At 47.8% G+C, this 20401-nt stretch overlaps 4 protein-coding genes and 1 pseudogene across 9 annotated transcripts; 1 reads left to right on the forward strand and 4 right to left on the reverse strand.

The window, feature by feature from the left end:
- Positions 1-72: 72 nt before the first annotated feature.
- On the reverse strand, positions 73-1093 carry LOC104935607 (myosin light chain 4 pseudogene; annotated as a pseudogene).
- A 71-nt stretch (positions 1094-1164) lies between these two features.
- On the reverse strand, positions 1165-2615 carry LOC113746889 (adenylate kinase isoenzyme 5-like). Its single transcript, XM_027284306.1, has 5 exons — positions 2589-2615; positions 2383-2496; positions 2098-2289; positions 1942-2017; positions 1165-1239 (listed from the first exon to the last, which is right to left on the reverse strand). Exons 1-5 carry the CDS (start codon positions 2613-2615, stop codon positions 1196-1198), a joined length of 453 nt encoding a protein of 150 aa, XP_027140107.1. The 3' UTR covers positions 1165-1195.
- Positions 2329-4179, reverse strand: LOC109143020 (vegetative cell wall protein gp1). The gene is made up of 2 exons (XM_019278743.2): positions 4095-4179; positions 2329-3793 (listed from the first exon to the last, which is right to left on the reverse strand). The coding sequence occupies exons 1-2, from the start codon at positions 4149-4151 to the stop codon at positions 3041-3043; spliced, it is 810 nt and encodes a 269-aa protein (XP_019134288.1). The 5' UTR covers positions 4152-4179; the 3' UTR covers positions 2329-3040.
- Positions 4180-6033: 1854 nt separating this feature from the next.
- LOC104939375 (transcription termination factor 1) lies at positions 6034-18328 on the forward strand. Of its 6 annotated transcripts, XM_027284386.1 has the most exons (14): positions 6034-6162; positions 6318-6720; positions 6902-7099; positions 8458-8882; positions 14354-14793; positions 14973-15097; positions 15313-15498; positions 15759-15837; positions 15924-16048; positions 16145-16340; positions 16415-16507; positions 17486-17551; positions 17732-17817; positions 17900-18328. In XM_027284386.1, the coding sequence occupies exons 4-14, from the start codon at positions 8835-8837 to the stop codon at positions 18109-18111; spliced, it is 1656 nt and encodes a 551-aa protein (XP_027140187.1). In that variant the 5' UTR covers positions 6034-6162; positions 6318-6720; positions 6902-7099; positions 8458-8834; the 3' UTR covers positions 18112-18328. The 6 variants fall into 6 exon arrangements, with proteins under 6 accessions (XP_027140187.1, XP_019134286.2, XP_010754210.3 ...); XM_027284384.1 differs by lacking the exons at positions 6034-6162; positions 6318-6720; positions 6902-7099; positions 8458-8882 and adding exons at positions 13509-13641; positions 13879-14287 and having other exon boundaries at positions 14372-14793; XM_019278741.2 differs by lacking the exons at positions 6034-6162; positions 6318-6720; positions 6902-7099; positions 8458-8882 and adding an exon at positions 13172-13325 and having other exon boundaries at positions 13698-14793.
- A 66-nt stretch (positions 18329-18394) lies between these two features.
- Positions 18395-20211, reverse strand: endog (endonuclease G). Its single transcript, XM_027284404.1, has 6 exons — positions 20009-20211; positions 19431-19624; positions 19205-19346; positions 18985-19094; positions 18834-18915; positions 18395-18762 (listed from the first exon to the last, which is right to left on the reverse strand). The coding sequence occupies exons 1-6, from the start codon at positions 20174-20176 to the stop codon at positions 18565-18567; spliced, it is 894 nt and encodes a 297-aa protein (XP_027140205.1). The 5' UTR covers positions 20177-20211; the 3' UTR covers positions 18395-18564.
- Between the last annotated feature and the right edge of the window lie 190 nt (positions 20212-20401).

The raw sequence follows: 20401 nt of genomic DNA on the forward strand, positions 1-20401 counted from the left end.
TCACAGATCTATTTTTAGTTTAACACTTCCTAATTACCCACAAACCTCTGCAGACAAACATGAAGACACAAGAACGACTGAAGACGTTTAATCAACATTAAACACTCAGAGACATCAGAGACTGACTGAACCTCAGTCCATCAGAACCAGAACCCATCAGCGGCATTTACCCAGCCAGGATGTGTTTGACAAACTCGGTGTAGTTGATGTGTCCGTTGGAGTCTTCCTGTCCCACCATCAGCCGGTCCACCTCGTTCTCTGTCATCTTCTCTCCGAGCGTGGACAGGACATGGCGGAGCTCGGCGCCCATCACTGTGCCGTTGCCCTCCTTGTCGAACACCCTCAGACCCTCCACGAAGTCCTCGAAAGTTCCCTGTTCTTTGGAGCGCGCCACGTGCTGCAGCATGGGCAGGAAGGTGTCAAAGTCCAGCAGCTTGACGTGCAGCTCTTCTGCCTTTGGCCTCCCGAGCACCTTCAGGACGTCGTCGTTGGTGGGGTTGTGCCCGAGTGCTCGCATCACATCTCCGCACTGAGCATAGGTGATCTTCATCTCACCGGCCGGCGTCTCATCAAACAGCGTGAAGGCGTCTCTGAACTCTTCGATTTGGTCCGGGGTGAACTCCACCACGATGCTCTTCAGGTCCACCTCAGGAGGTTTGGGAACTGGTTCTGCGGGTTTGGGAGGTGGAGCGGGCTCCTCCTTTTTCGCCTCCACCTTCTTCACCTCTGTCTTTTTGGGTTCCACTTTCTTAGGAGCCATGATGCTGAGAGGACGGATGGAGTCGGATGGAGACTGCAGTGACGGGGTTTTATATTGGGTCGAGAAGGGATGAGTGAGGCAGGAGAGAGAGCAGAAGACCAAAGATGGAAGTGAACTGGAATAGAAACACTCGAAGAGATGATAAGATAGCCGGTCTGAGCCAGACCAGGACTTGAAGCAGACCTGTAACCATGACAACAACCTACCAATCACACCACACTCAGCTTGGGGGCGTGGGGGACTAATCATCTTCATGTGAAGAGGGTCCACAAAGATGGTCCAGAGTTTGACGTGAGAGGGTCGACGGTCAGCCTACACAGCTCCAAACTGAGGCCGGAGGAGGTCTGATGAAGGGTCACATGACCTGTGGTCTGATATGGGGATGGTGTTGGTCGCCCCCCCCCCTGTCCTTGTCTCTCTCTGTCCCCCTTCAGTCTATTTGGGTCTCTTTATCTCCTGACGTGTCTTCATGAACATTCCTGCTGTGATAAGGACAGTGATTACCCATGATGCTGTGTGTCTTTAAATAGAGCAGCTCCAGAGATTAGAGTGAACCGGCCCTTTAACACGTTCATTCATCAGAGAGACGACGAAGTTTAATAAAACATGTTAAAGATTTCAGGTCTGAAGGTTTTAACAGGACGATCACATGACTGTTTCACTCTTTACCTGCAAACATTTCAAAGTTTGAACATGATTGACGTGTTTGTTATATAGTTTATTTCTTACATGTTTTTGACATGTTTAATATTTGAGATGTTTCATAAGAATTTAAGTTGAACTTTTTTCCATTTCAGAGATGTTTCTGTGTTGTCTGTGACCTTCAAACACTCATGTAAAGATACTGAACATAAAAACATACCTGACATCACCTGTCGTACAATCACTGACATCCTCTGATTTATTAATCACACATCAGATCAGACACGACATTTATATTTATTCATAGAACATCACTTCCTGTTTTAGTCACAGACCAGAATGACATCACACAGTTAACAAACAGGTAAAACACTCTGATCACTGATTGGTTCATGATGAACACAATTTGTGTTAATGATTGACAGATCTGACCACACTGCTGCATTCTGGGATATCAGCAGGACCTCGAGACACAAACAAATCAATAACTGATGATCAATGATGCAGGACAGCTCGATAGCTGACCGATCAGTCAGTACCTGAATCCTTTAGTTTTTCTCTGATGACTGAACTCAGATCAGCAAAGATCACGTCCTCGTCTGCATCTCCATCCACCTGTACGCAGTTAGCATATGTTAGCTATTTGTCAGTAGGTGTGTGAGCAGGTGTGTGAGCAGGTGTGTCAGTAGGTGTACCTGGGTCAGCAGGTGTAGCTGTCTGTAGTATCTCCTGACGGACACGGCGTCTCTCTGAAACGCCTCCAGGCGTCTCCGGAGGGCGTGGCTGTTGTCTCCTAGGAGACCGAGCTGAGCGGCTCGTCGCTGCAGACGACAGCGCAGCGTCTCATTGGAGCAGAGCAGCAGCATCACCACATCAGGAGAGCCAATCTAAACACAGAGAGGGTGGGACAACAGAGATATTATCTGTTTTTATTGGTCAGACTTCACAGGACCTGGTCTCTCTGATGGACCCCCATGTACCTGTTCCTGAAAGCAGAGAGCCTGGTGGACATCTCGAGGGAATCCCTCCACGATGAACCCTCGGACTTCCTGTCGACCAATCAGCTGTCGCCTCAGCTCTGAGATTGTCTCCTCCTAAGTTTGATGACATCACAGAAAGGTCTTGAGGGTCTGGGTTAAGGTTCAGGTGCTGATTGGTGGTTCAGAGTTCAGGTTTGTTGACTAACCTGTGGTCCAAGCTCTCCGTGACCCATCATTTCTGAAATGACCTTCCACTTCCTGCTGGGGGAGGCGTGGCTTAACAGCTGTCTCCTGAGCAGCTCGTCCAATGAGATAACTCTGAAGCTGAAGCATCGAGCCAGCCTCGCCGCCTGACTCCCCTTCCCACTTCCTGGACCACCTGAAGTTTTCAAAATCAGTTCTCACACCGCTGAACAAAACCATCAACCACCGAGCCTGAGACCTGGAGACCTCTTACCAATGATAAAGATGATGAGGGGCTTCTGAGGACCGATGATGCTGACTTCCTGCCGCAGTCCAGAACTTTCTGTCAAGTCAGAGTCCGAGTCTATGGAGAGCTGAGACCGGACTGGAGAAGAAGGAGGTCCAGGATGAGGAGCTGGAAGGAGAGACAGTGAGAAGAGTCTCTGACACTGCCACTACAAACTCTAACATATGTTCAGGCTGGACCCCTCAAGACTAGACCTCCTGAGGACCTGAACTGAAAAACTAGACCTTGTGAGGACCTGAACTGAAGAACTGGACCTCCTGAGGAACTGAAGAACTGGACCTTCAGATGAGCCAAAATCCTAAAAATCTGAACTCTAAGTGGACTTGGTAATGTAGACCTCGTGAAAGAGAGACATTTGTCAGGTATCTTACCCTCTGTGCTGAAGGTCTTTGGGTCTCCTTGTTCCTTCATTTCCGCATGGACAGGTTGGGCGGTTGATGCAGGTCCAGCTGGAGCTTGGATGAGGACTTTGGGTTCAACGGATGTTTTGGGCTTTGGGGGTTCAGAATATCTTGGTGGGGCTATTTGTGGTTTAATAGGGGGTATCAGTGTTGTTTTTGGGGGTATTGGTCCTGTTATAGGAGGTATTGGGGATGTCGGTTGGGATGTCTGGGGTTTTATTGGAGGTACTGATGGTGCTATAGGGGGTAGAGTTGTTTTGGGGGTCATTGATGGTGTTGTGCACGGTATTTGGGGTCTTGGAGGTGGTGTTTGTGTTGTCTGGGGTTTTCTTGGAGGTAGTGATGGTACCGGAAATGTTGTTTTAGGGGGTCCAGGGCTCAATTGGTTTCTCTCCAGGGTGATGAAAGCATCCCATGTGACAGCCTCAGGACCCCCCAGCTGTCTGGTTTTGATCAGGCAGCTCTGCAGGAAGCTGACGGGGTCCTCAGGGCGATGGTACAGCAAACCTGTTAACAGACTCTGAATGACAGTAATTAGTTTAATGAATATCTGCGGCTGCCTCAAGGGTCATAAGCTCTGATGGTGGTCTCCATCAGTCCGGGTCTAAAAATAAACCTGACTGAGGACCGCCAGGAGCTGGTCTGTTATAACATGACAATCAATAATTAATAATAAAATGTATAAACCGAATAATTAATTAGCTGTTGATAATGAAGAAGAAGAAGAAGAAGAAGAAGAAGAAGAGAGTGTCATTAAGGAAACAATCTGTTTTGTTTTGTCTTGATCAGAAATAGAAATCAGCTGAATAATTGTATCTTACCTCCAACAGCTGAGGGATGTGATGGTGAGACAGGTACTCCTTCACTTCAGTCATCATCGACTCCTCCTTCTTCTTCTCCTTCTTCTTCTTCTCCTTCTTCTTCTTCTTCTTCTTCTTCTTCTCCTTCTTCTTCTTCTTCTGTTGCTTCTACTTCTTCTCTCTCTTGTTGCAGCAGCACAGTGATGATGTCAGGATGATTGACAGCAGCATCAGGTGGCTGCAGATGTTGCTATGGTAACATCTGCATCTATTCAACCGACCAAGTTTCAAGTGACCTGATTGGACGACAGAGTATGACATCATCTCTGTTGTTGGGAGTACCCGTCCTGGTCCTACATGGCCCACAAAGACTCTGGACTTGTCTCTGACTTTGAGACTTGTCTTGACTCTGTCGCCTGTGGACCATCAGAACCAAAACCTGAACCAGCAGATTAATCCACAGTACTGGTGGAGTACAGTGACCCAGTTGCAGGACTTAGTAAAGATCTGATAGCACTTTACAGAATGTCTGATTGTGCAGTGAATCTTCTTCCTGGATCTCCTTGGTCCTCTAGTTGCAGGTACAAGACCCTGCATTGATGTCCACGACCTGAACAGCATCACATAAAGAACAAGTTCAATTCACTTCAATTCAATTTTATTTATATAGCGCCATATCATAACTTCAATTATCTCATGACACTTTCCATACAGAGCAGGTCTAGACTGTATTCTTTATAATATTATTTACAGAGACCAACAGTTCAACCATGAGCAAGCACTTGGCAACAGTGGCAAGGTAAACCTTCCTTTTAACAGACCCAAGCTTATTGGTAGACAGTCATCCACCAAGACCAGTTGAGTTAAAGATAGAGAGGGGCGGATAGAGAGAGAGGGGTGCCATCTGGGTCTTAGCTATGATGATTGGTTTGTGTTTCAAGCTGAGAAACCAACATCTTATCTCCAAAGATCCAGTCCAGCACTTCCCGTGGACTCCATGAGCTCCAAAACAAACTCCCTGTGGTGATCTCCTTGGTCTCTACATCACCAAGAGGGGACCCAGAGACCATCATTCCCTCCTCTGTGGTTGGTTGGAGTTCATGCAGAAATCTCAGGAGCAACATCCTAATCTGGGTAATGGTCTTTTAATACTCCTGTCATCCTGGGACAGTTCAAACCACTTCTGGTGGCCTGCTGTGGAAGAGGATAAGAGGTTACATGTCATCGTCCTCTGGTCTGCTCTGACCACTCATTCCCAGTTATCCTTGGTTCCACATCGCCCTGGACCCTGTTGTATGGTTGACCATGTTTGATACTCTGGTGTCCCAAGTGTGGACAACCTTCTGCTACAGTTCACCTCTTATCAGACTTTCATTTGAAGACCAACAGTCAGACTAAAGTCCTGCAGTATGGACCGATCCCATGGATTAAGTATGCTTATCAGTCCAGTAACTGGTGTCTCATCTCCTGCTTCCCTCTCAGGAAAGTGAACTCACTGTTACCTCGGTGCAACAACAAGGTGAGTCAGTCCAGTCGTCCCCTAAGACAACAGACTGAAGGTCCCTGTTCAAAGCAGTTGAGTCCATGATGTCCTCAGACTAAACCCTCCTCGTTATCACTCTGCTTAATGAACCTTTTGGATTCACCTCGGTTTGTTCTCCAGAACTGTGGTCCAATTCAAAGAAACTTTATTGACAACAACGCTAAATGCACATACACACTGTGTGTGTGTGTGTATGTTAGTGTGTCTGTGTGTGTGTGTTTGAGGCCCTCGGCAGCTCTTCGGTTCAACTGAATGGATCTCAACAATGCAGGAATGTGTGTGTGTGTGTGTGTGTGTGTGTGTGTGTGTGTGTTTGGGAGGCAGGATTTGGAAGCCTCTCTTTGGTTGTCATAGTGACCGTGATGTAAGCCCAGAGGGGGAGTTTGTCCTCTTTCATTGTGTTAGTGTGTGTGTGTGTTTCTGTGTGTGCTGACCAGCCGATCGACACATTTCAGTCGGTGCAAAAACGGGACGACGAACAAACAGAAGAAGAAGAAGAGAGACATGAAAACACGGAGAGAGAGAAGGAAACTTCACAAACAGGAGGTGAAGTAATGTCAGAACTTTATTTAACAACATGGAGGCTAGTTGTGTTCTGTTAGCTTGGTTAGCTTAGCTTGGTTAGGTTGGTCAACTATAAAACAGACGTTATTTGAACTGTAACTCCGCCTCCTGGTGTCTCACTTCCTGTTCCTGTCCAGGTGTAACTCCTCCCACAGAACAGTGATATAGCCCCGCCCGCACCGCCTTGGTTCCAACATGGCTGACAAAAAGCTCGCAGGTTTACCTCCTCTCGCCCTGTCTTCACCTTCACACCAGAATGGGATGATCAGAGGGACCACACCCAAACCTTCTCCACCCCCTCACCACAATGGCAGTCTGGAGGGCGGGCTGGGATCCAGTCCCACTGGCACTGGTGCTGCTCCTCAGCCTCACCCAGCTCCCAGGACCTCAGTCTCCACCTCACCCCTCAGGACCCTCAGGAACCTGGGAGGTCTTGTGACTCCTGTAGCTGGTGCTGAAGGAAGCTCCACCAGGCCCAGGGGTCAGAGCCTCGGCTCTCTTGTGAGCTCCAGAACCAGAACAATAATTTCAAGGAACAAGGTAACTACGACTACTGTGAATGTGAAGCTCTGTGATTGGTAGTTTGTAAGTGAAATGCATCTTGGGAGTCGTAGTTGACTTCTCCCCATCAGTTTTTTTGTAACTTGTTTTTTCAAAGAACCAGAGGGTTCAGGTTCAGGTTACGGTTCTGACATAGACTTTCTCTGTGTTGTTGCTGTAGCGTCGGAGCAGCCAGCAGGAGGAGCCAGAGGCCTTGTTGGACCTGATCCTGGAGTGTCAGGGTCAGAGACTGGATGACCAGAGAGCCAGCCTTAGCCTGCTGCCTGACCCAGGACCAGCTACTCTGTGTGGGGCCTGCAGCCCTGACCAGCCCACCACACCTAGTCTGGATTTCTACTACATGCTCATACACTACCAGGTACCAGCAGAGAAGACACATGAATTACTTAAAGGGAACTAAACTGTCAGATCAGCCCTTAAACCCTGTCAGACAGGCTCACAAATCAGGGTACTGGAGTGAGCGGGGTAAGGGTCCTGACAGGGTACATGATACGTCTCCGGGTGCAGGGTAGCTCTTTGAAGTTTCCTTTACCCTGGAACACTACCACCAGGAAACAAGGCGCAAGCAAGAACAGAATACAGCACAGGGCCCAAACAAGAACAGGAGACAGACAGGAACAAGGTCCAGGCAAGAACAGGGTTCAGACAGGAACATGGTCCAGACAGGAACATGGTTCAGATAGGAACAAGGTCCAGACAGGAACAATGTCCAGACAGGAACAAGGTTCAGACAGGAACATGGTTCAGACAGGAACAAGGTTCAGACAGGAACATGGTTCAGATAGGAACAAGGTCCAGACAGGAACAATGTCCAGACAGGAACAATGTCCAGACAGGAACATGGTCCAGACAGGAACATGGTTCAGATAGGAACATGGTTCAGACAGGGACAAGGTTCAGACAGGAACAATGTCCAGACAGGAACAGGAGACAGGAACAAGGTCCAGACAAGAACAAGGTTCAGACAGGAACATGTCCAGAAAGGAACAATGTCCAGACAGGAACAGGAGACAGGAACAAGGTCCAGACAGAAACATGGTTCAGAAAGGGACAAGGTTCAGACAGGAACAATGTCCAGACAGGAACAGGAGACAGGAACAAGGTCCAGACAAGAACAAGGTTCAGACAGGAACAATGTCCAGACAGGAACAATGTCCAGACAGGAAAATGTCCAGACAGGAACAATGTCCAGACAGGAACAGGAGACAGGAACAAGGTCCAGACAAGAACAATGTCCAGACAGGAACAATGTCCAGACAGGAACAATGTCCAGACAGGAACAGGAGACAGGAACAATGTCCAGACGGGAACAAGGTTCAGACAGGAACAATGTCCAGACAGGAACAGGAGACAGGAACAAGGTCCATACAAGAACAAGGTTCAGACAGGAACAGGGTTCAGACAGGAACAGGAGACAGGAACAAGGTCCAGACAAGAACAAGGTTCAGACAGGAACAGGGTTCAGACAGGAACAGGAGACAGGATATATTTACTGGTTTAGCTGGAGGCTTATGGAGGGACAGGTGTGGTTCAGTAAACAAATGAGGAACATGGTGCAGGGATGTTCAGGATCAGGATCAGGGGATTTGACTGGCCTGTCATACTCACCGTGTACCTCCTGTCCCACTGCCTGTCTGTCTGTCTGTCTGTCTGTCTGTCTGTCTGTCTGTCTGTCTGTCTGTCTGTCTGTCTGTCTGTCTGTCTGTCTGTCTGCAGTCTGACAGGATGGAGGACCAGAGGTGCTCCCTTCCTGACCTGGATGTTGTGGTGAGCTCGGTTCCTGAAGGTCAGGAGGACTTCTTCAGTTTGATTCAGAGGGTTCAGTCCAGGAGGATGGATGAGCAGAGAGCCTCACTTCACAAACACTCAGCTGACTCCTCCCACCGCCATCATCATCATCATCACTGATGAAGACGAGGGTCTGGATGGGTCTGTCAGAGCCCCACAGGGACGGGCTTTACTGAGCACTACTACTACTGTTGTTTCTGGATGTTTTTGTGTATCAGCATTCAGACTGAGACCAGAATCCAGACTGTGTCACACCCTGCTGGTCTGAGACCAGAACCACTGCTGGCCTTCAGGATCCGATTACTATGTCGACATCCTGTGTGACTTTATTAAAGCCAGTGAAGAAGAAGATGGTCATCTGCAGGTGTTGGTCCAGGTGAAAATCCTGCTGACTGATGGTCCACTAATTAAATCTAATAACTAAATTAACTTCCTGTCATGTGTCACTTCCTGTTTTTTCACGTAATGATCTGGGACACGGGAGAACAGGTGGAGTCTAACGAGACCTTCTGAGGCTATAGATTAATGATGTCATAGATTACATTGATGATGCCATAGATTATGTTGATGATCTCCCAGATGTTCACCACCTCATGAATGTGTGATGATGAGGTCACATGACTTGCGTCTGGTTCTGGTTTAGTTCCACCGGGTCCAGGTTCAGGTGATAACTGTGCAAGAGAAAGTGCACCCGTGTTTCGATGTGTGTGAAATGATGTGAAAACATTGACAACAGCACAAAGAGCTCTAACCCTAAACCCAACAAGCCGGACGGTCTCTCTTTAACTCTGTGGACATGGCATCTCATCGGACCACAGGACAGCTTTCCACTTCATCTCAGTCCACCTCAAATGAGCTCAAGCTGGAGTGGTGCTGGAGTGGTCGTGAAATCGTGGTGGAGTCGTGGTGGAATCGTGGTGGAGTCATGGTGGAGTCGTGGTGGGGTTGTGGTGGAGTTGCGGTGGAGTCATGGTGGAGTTTGTGGAGTTGATAGTGAAGTCGATGTGGAGTCATGGTGGGGTTGATAGTGGAGTCATGATGGAGTTGATGGTGGAGTTGATAGTGGAGTCATGGTGGAGTCTTGGTGGAGTCATAGTGGAGTCTTGGTGGTGGAGTCATGGTGGAGTGTTGGTGGATGTTGTTGAAGTGTTCCTCATGAAGTGTGTTGATGTTCCTCAGCCCATGCAGTGATGTCCATGACAGAATCCTGTCTGTTTGATGCTCTGCTGTTTGCAGGGCCTGAACATCACAGACACACATGATTGGTTCTCAGCCTTGTCCCTTGTTACAGAGCTTTCTTCTGATTGGCTGAATCTTTGAACAATGTGATGAAGTGTAGACGAGCATTCTTTCACAGAGTGGTGAACCCCTCCACATGTCTACTGCACAAACACTCAGCCTTTCTGTCATGTGACTCACCTGTTGACAGGTAACCTTATTCACTGTGAGATGATCCAGCAGCTGTTTGCTTTCAGCTGCTCGTTTACAGACTTTGTTCATCACATTCAAAATGTTTAGTCACATTTCTGTTTAACATTTGATCAGTTTCTTTGTGAGTTAAATATAGAGTTCAATGTTTTCACATCATCACTGACTGTATCCTAACCCCTCAGGGCACTGACCTGAACCAGGTCTGAACCAGATCTGAACCAGATCCTGAACCAGGTTGTGGGGTGTCTGTGTTCTTTCTGTCCTGTTGTGTTTGTTACTGATTTTAAAATGAATTTCTAACAAACAGAATCAGTTTCCTGTTTTCATTTAAATTAAACACAGAAATAGATATAAAAGGTCCAATTAGGTAATTTGTTCAGTTCTTCAAAGAACCAGACTTAAAGAACCATCTGTGGAGGTCCGTCTGTGGAGGTCCGTCTGTGGAGGTCCGTCTGTGGGGGTCCGTCTGTGGAGGTCCGTCTGTGGAGGTCCATCTGTGGGGGTCCATCTGTGGGGGTCCGTCTGTGGGGGTCCGTCTGTGGAGGTCCGTCTGTGGAGGTCCATCTGTGGAGGTCCGTCTGTTCTCTGATGATCATGTGACTCGATGACTTCAGCTGTAGGTTGAGTCTTTGGACATTTTTCAAATAATCCATTAATTTATTTATATAACCTGAAATATACATAACAGTATATGAACATTATATAAACGTTATATTAACGTTACATATAACGTAACATTTCCACCATCATCAACCCACAGTGCATCATGGGAAGTGACAGACACATTGTAAATGTTACGTGTACATGGGTCGTAGAGATCAGACTGAGACTGACTAAAGACTGAAGACTGACTAAAGACTGAAGACTGACTAAAGACTGAAATCAGACTGAAGTCAGACTCATGTTGTCTCTTCATGCTGCAGTACCATTTCTAACCTCTAGCTGTCAGTGTTACACACACAGTGACTTGGTGTTTCTTTTCCTCCGTCAGAGTGAGACCTCTCTCTCACAGCACGCTCTTCGAGGCGACATCCTGAATAAAACATGCAGTAATAAACACGTCACAGAAAGTTTCTGCAAAGGAAATAACACCTGCTGTCTTTATGGATGTTGATTGGCATACAGCCTGCCTCCTTTTAAATTCTGTGTCACAAATAAAATCAGAGAATTACATTTAAAAATACAACATAACATATACCCATCTAAGGCATCACATCGATAACAAATGGAGCTTTTGTAAAACCTGAAAAAGTAATTTATTTATTTATTGTCATTTTGGAACTATAAACTGTGAAACAAAACATAAAATCAGCACTGAGGGAAAAAAAACATTAGTACTTATTTTGAATACACAGAAAAGAAACTGTATTATTGTCAACGTCTTTATTTTATTAGGGAACTTTCACATCCATAAATGTAAATTTCAAGATGCATCACCATCATTCAAGCTGTTTTTGACTGAAGTGGATTATTATAAGTGTCTTAAGTTAATTACTGATGAGAGATGTCTGTAATGGAGATCCATGCAGATCACAACAGTTATAACTAGAACTGTATTTACATGTAAGATAAGTCTGACCTGATTATACTGTCATGTAACTCTGCTGTGCTGTTGTTGCTGCTGTTGTTGTTGCTGTTGTTGCTGCTGTTGTTGTTGCTGTTGTGTTGTTGTTGTTGTTGCTGTTGTTGCTGCTGTTGTTGTTGCTGTTGTTGCTGCTGTTGTTGTTGCTGTTGTTGTGTTGTTGCTGTTGTTGTGTTGTTGCTGCTGTTGTGTTGTTGCTGTTGTTGTGTTGTTGTTGTTGCTGCTGTTGTTGCTGCTGTTGTTGTTGCTGTTGTTGTGTTGTTGCTGTTGTTGTTGTTGTGTTGTTGCTGTTGTTGTGTTGTTGTTGTTTTTGCTGTTGTTGTTGTGTTGTTGCTGTTGTTGTTGTTGCTGTTGTTGTGTTGTTGCTGTTGTGTTGTTGCTGTTGTTGTGTTGCTGTTGTTGTTGTTGCTGTTGTGTTGTTGTTGTTGTTGTGTTGTTGCTGTTGTTGTGTTGCTGTTGTTGTTGTGTTGTTGTTGTGTTGTTGCTGTTGTTGCTGTTGTGTTGTTGCGTTGTTGTTGTTGTGTTGCTGTTGTGTTGTTGTTGTGTTGTTGCTGTTGTGTTGTTGCTGTTGTTGTGTTGTTGCTGTTGTGTTGTTGCTGTTGTTGTGTTGTTGTTGTTGTTGTTGCTGTTGTGTTGTTGTTGTTGTTGTGTTGTTGCTGTTGTTGTGTTGCTGTTGTTGTTGTGTTGTTGTTGTGTTGTTGCTGTTGTTGCTGTTGTGTTGTTGCGTTGTTGTTGTTGTGTTGCTGTTGTGTTGTTGTTGTGTTGTTGCTGTTGTGTTGTTGCTGTTGTTGTGTTGTTGCTGTTGTGTTGTTGCTGTTGTTGTGTTGCTGTTGTTGTTGTTGCTGTTGTGTTGTTGTTGTTGTTGTGTTGTTGCTGTTGTTGTGTTGCTGTTGTTGTTGTGTTGTTGTTGTGTTGTTGCTGTTGTTGCTGTTGTGTTGTTGCGTTGTTGTTGTTGTGTTGCTGTTGTGTTGTTGTTGTTGCTGTTGTGTTGTTGCTGTTGTTGTGTTGTTGCTGTTGTGTTGTTGCTGTTGTTGTGTTGCTGTTGTTGTTGTGTTGTTGTTGTGTTGTTGCTGTTGTTGCTGTTGTGTTGTTGCGTTGTTGTTGTTGTGTTGCTGTTGTGTTGTTGTTGTGTTGTTGCTGTTGTGTTGTTGCTGTTGTTGTGTTGTTGCTGTTGTGTTGTTGCTGTTGTTGTGTTGTTGTTGCTGTTGTGTTGTTGTTGTGTTGTTGCTGTTGTGTTGCTGTTGTGTTGTTGTTGTGTTGTTGCTGTTGTTGCTGTTGTGTTGTTGCTGTTGTTGTGTTGTTGTTGTTGTTGTTGTGCTGTTGTTGTTGTTGCTGTTGTTGTTGCTGTTGTTGTTGTTGTTGTTGCTGTTGTTGTTGCTGTTGTTGTTGTTGCTGTTGTTGTTGTTGTTGTTGTGTTGTTGTTGCTGTTGTTGTTGCTGTTGTTGTGTTGTTGTTGCTGTTGTTGTTGTTGCTGTTGTTGTGTTGTTGTTGCTGTTGTTGTTGCTGTTGTTGTTGTGGTTGTGTTGCTGTTGTTGCTGTTGTTGCTGTTGTTGTTGCTGTTGTTGTGTTGTTGTTGCTGTTGTTGCACAGTGTGACTGAATTTTGTTTGTTTGTTCTTTCAATAAAGTTTAAAAAAAAAACTCTTCGAGGAGCCCCGCGCATGCGCAGATAGAAAACAGGAAGTAAACAAAGTCGTGGTGCCGTCCGTCCCGCGTGCAGCAGCAAAGTCCACGGTCAGTACCGAAGAGACCAGAACCAGAACCGAGACCGAGTCCGAGTCCAGGTGAGACTATATCCCGGGGACAGATGATCAGTGACGTGTTTGGGTCACCTGGTCACACCTGGGTCTTAATCAGGCTCGTGCTCTGAGAGGGGCAGAGAATACGGTACCGGAACCGGAACCCCTAAAACACACAGCACGCGGTACCGGAACCGGAACCCCTGAAACACACAGCACGCGGTACCGTCCACCAACTCACACATGATCCGTTTGTGACGCTCAGCTGCGTCTCCACCGGACACCGAGCGTCGCGATTACGCACGAGATCTCGCGAATCATCAATGATTACACCTGAACACCCCTCACCTGTTGACTTCAGGAACACGTAGTATTTTAATTTGAAAATCAACCGGGGTTTTATTTTGTATTTTGTAGCTGATTGTCTGCTCTGTGCTGAGTTGATGCTCCGTGAACAACAGAAGCTCTGCGAGCGGGAGGACAGTGGATTCTTCCTGTGACCATCAACAAGAGCTCCGGACCGGTCTGGACCTGGACCGGTCTGGACCTGGACCTGGACCGGTCTGAAGAGTTCTAATCTTGTTTTTTTCTCTTTTAGGTCCAGCAGCATCAAGTCTGGACCTTCATCACCTCCTCCTGTCATGAAGCCTCCTGCAGGGTCTCCGTCCCCTCAGAAGAGGAGGAGGTCAGTCAGTCCGCCACCTGTTGACGTCAACACACCTGAGAGATTGAAGAAGAAGAAAAAGAAGAGGGAGGAAGAGGAGCTCACTCCTCCTTCTCCTGCTCCTGCTGAGGATGATGGAAATACAAGCAGTCAGAAGAAGAAGAAGAAGAAGAGAGAGGAGGACACAGAGGTCACCATAGAAACCAGCGAGACAGAAACAAAGAAGAAGAAGAAAAAGAAGAGGGAGGAAGAGGAGCTCACTCCTCCTTCTCCTGCTCCTCCTGCTGAGGATGATGGAAATACAAGGAGTCAGAAGAAGAAGAGGAAGAAGAAGAAGAGGGAGGAAGAGGAGCTCACTCCTCCTTCTCCTGCTCCTCCTGCTGAGGATGATGAAAATACAAGGAGTCAGAAGAAGAAGAAGAGGGAGGAAGAGGAGCTCACTCCTCCTCCTGCTGATGGAGAGGAGGTTGCCGAAGAAACCAGCGAGACAGAAACAAAGAAGAAGAAGAAAAACAAGAACCGGCTGATTGACGAGCATGGCGTCGCCAAGGCAACAACAGATCACAACGACAGAGAAACACAGTCTGTGGTTTCCATGGAAACCAACAACAGCAGGACATTGAAGTACGAGCAAATAGAGGTCGCCATTGAGACTGGCAACACAGAGACAAAGAAGAAGAAGAAAAAAAAGAACAGGCCGAGTGAGGAGACCATTGCCACGGCAACAGATGACAACGCCAGAGAAACGCAGTCTGTGGTTTCCATGGAAACCAACAACAGGACAGAGATGGGAGATGGTGTGATGTCACAGGAAGGAGAGGCCGAGGAGGAGACAGGAAGAGAAGAAGAGTGAGTATCAATCAGAGCGCAGTATTCCTCTGGTCCAATCAGACGCAGTATTCCTCTGGTCCAATCAGACGCAGTATTCCTCTGGTCCAATCAGACGCAGTATTCCTCTGGTCCAATCAGACGCAGTATTCCTCTGGTCCAATCAGAGCATTGTATTAACAGTACTTCCTTGTTGTCAGGTGTTTTGGTCAGCAGGAGGCGGAGCTTCTGGAGTTTGTACCTGACCTGAAAAAGAAGTCAGCTGACCAGATCAAAAAACTGCTGAGATACGACCTGCACCGCTTCAAGTACTTCAAAAAACAAGGTACTAATACTGCAAACACAAGGTACTAATACAGCAAACACAAGTACTAATACAGCAAACACAAGGTACTAATACTGCAGACACAAGGTACTAATACTGCAGACAACGCGGTACTAATACTGCAGACACAAGGTACTAATACTGCAGACAACAAGGTACTAATACTGAGACAGGAAACATGTCCTTGTATGGTAAACTCACCTGTTGTCGCCCAGGTGTGTGTCTGCGTCGGGGGCGGTTCTCTCAGGAGGAGAACCAGGTCATCAGACAGAACGTGCAGGACTTCCTGGTTCTGACAGGAATCAGCTCAGCCAATCAGCTGCTGTTTCCTCAGAGGTTCAAAGAGCAGGAGGCGGAGATCAGGAAGCTGCGAGTGCAACACAACTTCATGGAGCGGATCGGTAAGTGAACGCATCATCGACGACATCATCGACGACATCATCGACGACATCATCGATGACGACATCATCATTTAAAGGTCTTTTGCAGTGGTTACAGATGTCTGTCTCTCTGCCTGTCTGTCTGTCTGTCTCTCTGTCTGTCTGTCTGTCTGTCTGTTTCTCTGCCTGCCTGTCTCTCTCTCTGTCTTTCTGCCTGTCTGTCTCTCTGTTTCTCTGCCTGCCTGTCTCTCTCTCTGTCTTTCTGCCTGTCTGTCTCTCAGCTGAGGGCATCCCTCGGTCGTGTCAGCGGGTTCTGACGAGGGCGAAGAAGATGTTTGATGAGAGGAACCACATGGGCAGGTCAGAGGTCCACATTCACTTCAGTCTGGTTCTGTTGTCAGACCAGGGCCCTGTGCTGTGTCTGAACCCGATGTGTTGTCTGTCAGGTTCTCAGAGGAAGAGGTCCGGTCTCTGGTGAAGTTACAGAACCTCCATGGCAACGACTGGAGGATGATCTCAGAGAAGACCGGTCGCAGCATCTACGCCTTACAGAAACGCTTCACCAGCATCGGTAAGAACCGACCCGACCTGACCTGACCCAAGGTTCTCCAAGGTTCTGTTAGACCACCACAGCAGAATGTGACCCGTGTTGTTTATGTGGGTCCAGCTGCAGGTCGGGGACAGTGGAGTCGAGACGAGGAGTCCAGGTTGAAGGCGGCTCTGAAGACTTGCCTGAAGGATCTGGTCCAGCAGAGTTCTGCAGAACCTGGTCTAAGCAGAGACCAGCTGTGTAACAACCTGCCCTGGAAGGAAATCAGCGAGAAGGTCCAGACCAGATCCTGGAGCCAGTGTCGACTCAAATGGTCAGTACACCTGCTGGGTCTGGTTCTGGTTCTGTACTGTACTGGACAAGTACTCAGTACACTCTGTTTTTCAGGTTCACCCTACTGAAGTCCAAACTGTCTTCGGGTGTCGGCACCTTCAACAGAGGACCTGAAGGACTTCAGGCTAAAATCAACCTCATCAATGCGTAAGACCACCTGACATACCTGGACCAGAACTTACACCTGGACCAGGACTCTCACACCTGGACCAGAACTCACACTTGGACCAGGTCACACATTTGGACCAGGGCTCACACACCTGACAGTAACCCCTCCTCTGAGTCTTTAAACAGGACCAACCATTCATTAATTTAATCATCACACTGATGTTGTTCAGGTATTCTTGATATCATCACTCATGAACGACTCTTGTCCAATCAGATCACTCGATCTGAACTTCCTGTTGTTTAAATAAAGACCGAGACCATTACCATGACCGGGACTGAGACCATGGCCGGGACCATGACTGGGACCATGACCATGACGGAGACCATGACCGGGACCATGACGGAGACCATGACCGGGACTGAGACAATGGCCAGGACCATGACTGGGACCATGACCATGACCGAGACCATGACGGAGACCATGACCGGGACCATGACTGGGACTGGGACCATGACCGGGACCATGACTGGGACTGGGACCATGACCGGGACCATGACTGGGACCATGACGGAGACCATGACTGGGACCATGACCGAGACCATGACTGGGACCGGGACCATGACCGAGACCATGACGGAGACCATGACCGGGACCATGACTGGGACTGGGACCATGACCGGGACCATGACTGGGACTGGGACCATGACCGAGACCATGACTGGGACTGGGACCATGACCGGGACCATGACTGGGACCATGACCGGGACCATGACCGGGACCATGACTGGGACCATGACTGGGACCATGACGGAGACCATGACGGAGACCATGACTGGGACCATGACTGGGACCATGACGGAGACCATGACGGAGCCATGACGGAGACCATGACGGAGACCATGACTGGGACCATGACGGAGCCATGACGGAGACCATGACTGGGACCATGACTGGGACCATGACGGAGCCCATGACGGAGACACATGCCTTCATAACGATGACATCATGTGTTTCAGGTTGCATCACATGTGCGTGGACGACATCGCCGACATCGACTGGGACGAAGTCGCTGAGGCTGTCGGGTGAGGTCAAAGATCAAACTTCCTGTCTGTCGCTGTCACTTCCTGTTAGAGGGTTCAGTCAGCTGATCCACAGTCAGCTGACGTCTGTGTTTACTAACCTTACTGCAGTAACAGTACTATTACTGCAGTACTGACAGTAGTATTACATTCCCCTGACAGCAGTACTGTGTTGTGTTGCAGTAAAGTTACTCCCGTGTGTGTTCAGAAGAGTTTTCACCGACTGAAAGTTTCCAAAGTTCCAAACTGGACCAGATTATCATACGGAGGTGAGTACTGCAATACTGTGTGTATAAATATGTATTATATACACACAGGTCTTTGGCGTCTCACTGCCTCTTCCTGTTTCAGAGGTCATCGACTTCCTGCAGGTGAACGTTTGTCCTCGTCTGGAGGAGAGGCTGCAGAAGGCGAGGAGAAAGCAGCAGGAGGAGGAGGAGCAGCAGCAGGAGGAGCAGGAGGAGAACAGGTACCTGCTGTCAGACGTCTTCACCACCAACGATGAGGAGGACAACGAGGAGGACGAGGAGGACAGTCAGCTGACCTCCGGCCATTCAACTTAAATCACAGAATAAAAAAACAAAAAAAACAGCAGGCCTTCCTTCAACGTGATTGGCTGTCACCTGGACTGAAACAGACGAATGACAGGTGCTGGACAGGAAGTGTTTTATTTTGAAGGTCCTGACGACGTTGAGTTTCATGTTTGTGAAGTTTTTTTATTTTTCTGACAAACTTATTTTTTCATCTGTGATTTTATTAAACAACTTCCTGTTCACCTGACCTGTGACCACACTCTGATTGGTTAGAACAACACCTGATACAAATCAGCCAATAGAAACGCTCAAATGAAAGTTTGAAAATGTAAAATCATTTTAATTAAACGTCACATGATGAGTTTCTTGATAACGATGTCACATGATCACGCTGTCAGACTGAGTTCATTCAGCAGTGGAGGACTCTGGGTAATGCAGTCTGTTCCTGTACAGAGAGCAGCAGTGCATTATGGGTAGTGTAGTTCATCTGTCAGCGATGGCCTTCAGGCTGCTCGTCCTCTTCATGACGTTTGGGACGAACAGCAGTCCTGACGCTCGCTCGATGGTTTCTATGGGAACCAGGAAGCGCTCCAGAGGAACCTTCTCATCGATTGGCTCGTTTGGCAGAACGTACGACCGAAGCTCCACCCCCCTGCCGTCCGGCTGTTCCAGGATCAACACCTGAGGAGTCAGGTAAGGTCAAATATACACGACTGAACCCGTTGACGTGGAAACGGGACAGGTAGACTCACCTTGAAGAAGTGCGTTGGCACGGCAACATGGTTTCGTCCTAACACCTGATATCGAACGTAGAACTTCCCATCAGCCTCCTGCCTGAAACACACACACACCTGATGATGTCATCTTGAAGCCCCTCCCACACCACAGAAGAAGAAGTGTTACCTGGGCAGGTAGAGCGGCCCCGTGCAGACATAGACGTTCAGGTAACGTTTGGTCAGAGAGCGACACATTTTCTCCAGATTGTTCCAGGTGTTCTGGTTCAGGTGAGGGTTCTGAAACAGAACACACAGAACATGAACTGGTCAACGCACACCTGTCAGGGCAGGGAGATGGAGAGGAGGCGTGCGTTTATTTGTTTACCTGTCGACAGGTGTGTGTTTACCTGCGGTGCAACATTGCTCAGGTAGAAGGTGTCGTCCATGGCTTTCTGGCTCCACTTGTGATTGGCTGCAGCAGCAAGGTGACCTCTGTCGAAGCCACTCCCCTTGTAGTCGGCGTTTGTCGCTCTGTGAAACACGTGAACACTGACACGGGAGAAAGACAGGTCACCTGTCTGTTTGACATGTTTTTACCTGTCTGTCTAACAACACCTTACCTGTTTGCCTCACCTGTCGTCTTCTCTGAACTCGCAGTACTTCCTGTCTGACGGGCCGCTCAGGGAGGCGGGGTTTAGCCTCTCGATTACCCAGGATGCAGTGCGTGTCCGGGGGTCGTAAGAGGTGACGTAGGACTCTCTGGTCTTGATGTTGGCCAATGAGGGAAAGCCGTACTTCATCACTGCACCTGACCCACCTGGACTCACCTGGACACAGTGAACCAGGAGGTGAGTCAGACTGACACCAGCAGGACCGCTTTATGGACCAGAACCAAACTGAACTCGAGTCAGGAGGACAAGCATTCACACACACACACACACACACACACACACACACACACATATATACACACACACACAAACACACACACATATATACACACACACACAAACACACACACACACTCACACTCATATACTTATATACTCATATACACACACACACACACTCATATACACACACACACACACTCATATACACACACACACACACACACACACACACACACATATATACACACTCACACTCATATACTTATATACTCATATACACACACACACACACACACACACACACATTCCAGGTCTCACCGTGAGTTCGGCGGCCTGGACCGTCGGTACCGGCACCACCGGGAGTGTGGTCAGCAGGCCGGTTCCGTCCTCCTCAGGGCCGTCTGTGGCGCTCAGCAGGCGGCTGACCGAGGCTCCGGTCCCGGCTCCGAACAACAAGGTCGCTCCGGTGCGACACATCCGCCTCATGCTGCCGATCAGCTGTGGATCAGTGACGCGCTCCGATGACGCCACGGCTCTATACGTCAGCAAATGTGGCGTAAACACTTCCTGTTAGATTTGTAGGCGAGCTGTAGTTTTTCAGCACGTTGTGCTACTCAGAGAAAAATCTGTTAATAAAAGTAACATTATGAGTTTATTCTTATTTCAATCAGATGAACTGAAGCTCTGTGTACCTGTGCAGCTGGCTCCGCC

Source organism: Larimichthys crocea, chromosome XI (genome assembly GCF_000972845.2).
Source record: "Larimichthys crocea isolate SSNF chromosome XI, L_crocea_2.0, whole genome shotgun sequence".
Classification (NCBI taxonomy): domain Eukaryota; kingdom Metazoa; phylum Chordata; class Actinopteri; family Sciaenidae; genus Larimichthys; species Larimichthys crocea.